This window comes from Grampus griseus, assembly GCF_964374135.1.
Source record: "Grampus griseus genome assembly, chromosome: 5".
In the NCBI taxonomy this organism is placed as follows: domain Eukaryota; kingdom Metazoa; phylum Chordata; class Mammalia; order Artiodactyla; family Delphinidae; genus Grampus; species Grampus griseus.
The window spans coordinates 42938-48393 of NC_138998.1; the positions used below are offsets into that span (position 1 = coordinate 42938).

General features: G+C 52.1%; 1 protein-coding gene across 1 annotated transcript; it reads left to right on the plus strand.

The window, feature by feature from the left end:
* Window positions 1–202: 202 nt before the first annotated feature.
* LOC309822666 (double homeobox protein 4-like protein 4) lies at window positions 203–5456 on the plus strand (the record flags this gene model as incomplete). Its single annotated transcript, XM_082654630.1, has 5 exons — window positions 203–245; window positions 1978–2132; window positions 3558–3678; window positions 4086–4240; window positions 4767–5456. 5 exons carry the CDS (start codon window positions 203–205, stop codon window positions 5454–5456), a joined length of 1164 nt encoding a protein of 387 aa, XP_082510756.1.

Consider the following 5456-nt stretch of genomic DNA (forward strand, 5'->3'; position numbering starts at 1 on the left):
CTCCGAGCAGGCCTTCCATTCCAACGCCCACTTGCCTCTCGGGATTCCTTCCAGGTTCTCAATTGGCAAGGAAGGGTTCTGCACCATCTGTGGCTATTTACATAAATAGGGGCGTGGCATCCTCATCCATTATAAACCCTGAGCTTCTGAGAACTGAACAGTTGGCCAGCAGTTTCCGTGCCATCCCTGTGGGTCTCCCACCATGGATTCGTCCAGCTCATCCGGCACATACAGCACCTCCAGAGGTACGTTGCCCTCAGCATCTGGGCTCTGCGCTTGGATCATCCAAATACACTCATGCACCTCCCCGACCCAAGGGTTGATCACCACGAAGGTTGAAGTTTCCCAATGACCACCAAATGGCATGCACTGATATGCTGGGACATGTTTCTGGAATCACTTGGGCAAAAGGATGCACCTTGGTTTGGGCATTTCACGTACATATTTCTGGTTTGCTGCTTCATTTGTTTTCCTTCTAGAAATCCACATGGAAGTTGGTAGCCCTGTTGCCTGACAATGGCTTCTCTACTAAAAATCCCAGCCTGTGTTTGCAGTGAATGGAACACGAGTATTTGATAACGTTCCCAACTAAACTGACACTCTTTTCCAGTTGACAGTGTTTGGGATTTTGAATTTGTTTCACATGTTCTATTCTTGCTGTTGTTGCGGATTTGCTCTGTTATGTTGTGTGTTCCATTTGAACTGGTTAACTTCCACGGTGTCCATGGAAATAATCCACATCCAGTATGTGTTAAGATTACGAGACAAAGAAAGATTTTCTTTGAGCACACCTGAAAGCTAGAACCTGGGAAACAGAGATTCCAGGAGCACTCGAACTGTCTTTCATTAGACTCCAAGGTAGGCACTGCAGGAGTCTCTGGAAAGCCAAAATCTGCAGTGTGACAAGTCCGTTCCTTGAGTGCTTTCCAAATATGTTCCTTGGAGCTGGCAGGAAGGAAGGGCGCTTTTAAAGGGAGTCCCCGTTGGGGATCCGAAACCCTTGCCTTGTCTTGAATCCTTCCAGAGGGAGACCTGGAGACGACCCTACGTCACCAGCTGCCAGCTGCTAGGGCAGGTAGCCCTTGCAGAAGGGTTGGCATTGACCTAGAGTTGGAGAGATTTCAGGAAACTCAAGATCTCAAGGGTGTGCAGGACGTGCCTGAAACCACACCCTCCCTGGCCATCACACCCGGCTCCCACCTTAGAATGCAGGAAACAAACATCCATCCATTCCCTTGCTACAAGAAATAGGCAACTTCAAATAGGAAAGGGGTGGGGGGTAGCCCTTCAGACTGCCCAACTGAAAGAATAGCACGCACACGGGGAGAGTCACCATGACCTCGGTGACTAAAAGGGAAACTCATCTTCTGAGGAGTACTGGGCTGTTGTGGGTGTGTGGGTGGGTTGGCGCCATCAGACAGGGCAGCACGTTGGTCATGGCTCAAAAATTAGGTCTTCTAAACAATCCTCTAGTGTGTTCTGTGTTGGGGGTTGGCTTGTGTGTTTGTCTGGCTTCATTGGGCTTTCGTCTACTTTCCTTTCCAATAGTGAAAGTGCAGATATGCTGTGCGAATGATAGTTCAGAAGCCAGGTTCCTATGGTTAGCATAGAGTTAGAGGTAAATCTGGTAGAAGCCATCAAGATTTTCCAAGGCCTCCACAGGTGGAAAATCCTTCCACCCGTTTTGGTCACGGTAGCCTGTTTTCCTAGGGCTTTCCCCTTCTCTTTGCATTGCGTCCTGTGGATCATTGGCGAATGGTGAGGTGATCCCCATAGCCTTGACCCTCAGCTTAGCTTGAGCCCCCAGGGTCCCACTCAGCGTGGCTTTTGGGGTGTACCCACGGTTTATCCAAATGCAGAGTCTTCCCCTGGCTTAGAGCTTTTTCTCATGGCACAGGGACCAGCACTGGGCCGGCACCATTCATTTGCACCTCCATGGATTCTCCCCTGACACATTCCCCCTCTTCTCTCCCACAGGCCGACTCTCAAGACCATCGCGAAGGAGGAGGCTTGTTCTGAGTCTGAGTCAGAAGGACACCCTGCAAGCACTCTTTCAACAGAACCCCTATCCCGGGATAACGACCAGAGAATGGCTGGCACGAGAACTGGACATTCCAGAAAGCAGAATTCAGGTACAACCGAGTCTCTTGATCCATTTTCCCTCTCGGGGTCCATGTCCAGATGCAAGTTGCCCCACTCCAGTTGCACTCCTTACTCTAGGGCTTTCCTCTTCGGGGTGCTCCAGACAGCAGGAACTCGAATCTTGGCAAGAAGGTGGCTCCCTTTGGAAAACGTGGCCAGACTGAGCTGTGTGGCGAGAGGTCCATTCAAATGTGTGGTCAAGTATAAAGGGCGAGGGGCCAAGGAAGCAGGAAGGCCTGGTGGTGTCAAGGAGATGTTACCTTGATGGCTGGCCTCCGAGGAACTAGCTGTGCTGAAGACTTCCCTCTCTGGGCACGTTGGAGAGGAGTCACCAAAGTTAGGAACACCGTGCCTGCGACCTTACAGAGCGTCACCAAAGACTGATTGACTTTCCCTACGAACACTTTTTCTCAGGGTGTCCAATTTTCCACACACCACCATCAGAAATGTCTAAAGACATGCACACACACACGCACACAAGCACAGGTCCACACTGCTGTTCGGCCTTGGGGAATGAGGTAGCATGCACAATGTTTCACTGTTGAAGACAAGGACACATATTCTGAAGAAGGGGAGCGGGTACATAAGAGCCTCCTGACCTAAAAGTGATGGAGGCATGTAGTCCCTGAGTAGTAACTGTCAATGAGTAGTTCCCAGGCAGCATGAGAAGAGTGGTTTTCATGGGGGCACTTGCTAATGGATACGATTGCATGTTATGAGACAGTACTGCCTGTGGGGACATAAGAGAGGCAGGGAGACATGAATCGGGCATGGACTACGGGAAACGGGAGGCAAAGAGACCAAATGAGGGAAAGGAGATTGAGCCTGAGAGCCTGGGACAGAGACAGAGCGAGGGGAAGGCAGGCAGGCAGTCACTTGGGCAGCCGGGGAGGTCTCAACAGAGACAGACGTCAACAGGTAGATGTGGAGAATCGTAGACAGAGACCAAAAGACCCACAGAGAAAATGGTAGTTTTGATGAGAACGGCTGGGGCGGGGGAGAGAGACAGAGAGAGTTAGCTATCCATCCCATTCTGACTGTGGGAAAGCAAGCATTGTCTCCTCCTGTGTCACAAGTCATTACTCTGGACACCAGTAAGGTGACTCGAAGAGGAAGGATTATTTTCACGGACACAGATTGTGTATTCTGGAATCTGGTGCACTTCTTCAGAGGTAAAAGCCGGAGTCTACATTCTACATGCTAGTGAGACTTCAGTCCCTTTGAATCGTAAATATTTCCACTGGGGGCAGACGGGCCATACTGGGTCTCCATCAGTCGGCTTGTTGCTCGCCGACTGGCTGGCCGGCCGGCTGGCTGGTGCGTTTGTGCATTTGTTCTATGGTGCATCCCTGCAATAGATCTTGGAAGTACGTGCATAAGCATTGAAAGACAAGGCTTTCTTTCTTTGTACCCAGGTTTGGTTTCAAAACCAACGAAGAAGACGCCTAAAGCAGAGCCGATTGCTGTCGGAGAATGCCTTCAAAGGAGGGCAGTCACAGCCACTGCGGCCCCCACCACCTGAGGCTTTGACTCGAGGTAAGTACCCGGCATTCCATAGGCATTTCCCAAGAGCATCTCCTTGAGACAGAATCATCTATGAACGTGGATGACCATGGGAGGCCAAGAACGCTTCAGAGAGGAAACAATGATATCTTGGGATCTTGCCCCATTCCTGTTCCACCCAGGAGCATCATGCCCCTCTTGGAGGGTGGGGAGATGCATGCCCAGGAAGGCTTGGAATCTTTGGGTCCAGAACCTGCCCAGACGTGCAGAAATGCCTTCTTCCGTCACATGGGGCGTTTTCACATAGCACTGAGTTAGGTGTATCGATGTATCGATCTTGATCTATGACATACCGCTTCCTACATACCACACACTGGATCTGCTGTGAATGTGCTGAAATTGGCCTGAATGTCCTCTCTTCTCTGTGTGTTCTTCTTTAGGAAGCATGGGAAGAGAGGCCAGGCGAAAGAGGACTTTCATCTCTCCTTCTCAAACAAGGGTCCTTATGCAAGCCTTTGAGAGGGATCGATTTCCATCTATTGCTGCCAGGGAAGAATTGGCTCACCAGACAGGAATTCCCGAACCTCGAATCCAGGTAAGTTCTCCACCAGTGGGTGGAACTTGGCTTCTCCCACGAGAAAGGAGTGTTAACCCTTGCGACGGGTTGTTGCTGGATATATGTAGGCTTGGAGACGGGGGATTGGGAGGAAGTTCCCTTCGTCTTACGAATACGTTACGGGGGCTGATCTGAAGGCATCCATTTCCAGAAGAGGACAGGGCAATGGAAGTCCTGGGCAGCCAGGGAGAGGCCTGAGTTTGTAGCTGGTCAATGCCAGCTCTCCTCAAAGACAGGGGTGGGGAAGGGTGCGGAGAGTGGTGTGAGTCCTGTGTTGCCCTGACGTCCTCCCGCATTTTCAAGAGCCAAGGTGAAAGCTCTATAGGAAAAATGGCCCTTAGGTGAGGCCCAACAGTACTTGCCATGGGTCTGACAGATTGGAGGGCATGTCAGGTCAGGGCAGGGCAGGTTGGGGCGGGCTGGGGTGGGCCGGGAATGAGGCGGCGGCAAGTCGATCTGGATTGTCACGCTGCTAATGCTCCTGTCGCCCCATATGGTTCCCTAGATATGGTTCCAGAACCGAAGAGCTCGGCACCCAAAGCAGAGCGCTAGTGGGCCTGTGAATGCCTTAGCCAAAGGCCCTGATGCCACATCAGCTGTGACTGCCCTGTCGGACCAAAGCACCCTGCCCACTGTCCATAGAAGCTCTCATCGTTATCCTCCCTCTCATGCACCTGATAGCATGCAATCCTTTGCTGCGGCCACTGCTGTTTTCTCCCCCTCCTTTCTTGGGCCAGAGGCTTCCTATGGGTGCTGTGTGGGCCAGCCGTTGATGTTCATCATGCTCCAGCCCAGCCTGGAAGCCCTTCAGAGATGCCAGAACCCACAGCCTCTTCTGGCCACAGTTCCGTGGGGCGAACGGTCACATGCTCTCATCGCCAGTGGGCAGCCTGCCCAGGGGGCCATCTGGCCACCTGCACCACCAGAGACACACTTCTGGCAGCAGCAGGCAAGCTCAGGTGAAGAGACATCTCCCCAGCTGGAGCAACAGCCCCAGCGCTCAGCCCTTACAGGCTCCTCAAGCCTCCTGGATGAACTCTTGTCAGACGTGGACATTCTGGACAAGGCAGGCCCTTTTCTGAATGTGGACACAGAGGAAGAGGAACTTGCAGCAACCCTGGAAGCCCCCCTCAGCGAGGAAGAATTCAAGGCCCTGCTTGACATACTGTCAGGCTCCCCAGTGCCACAGGTTTAG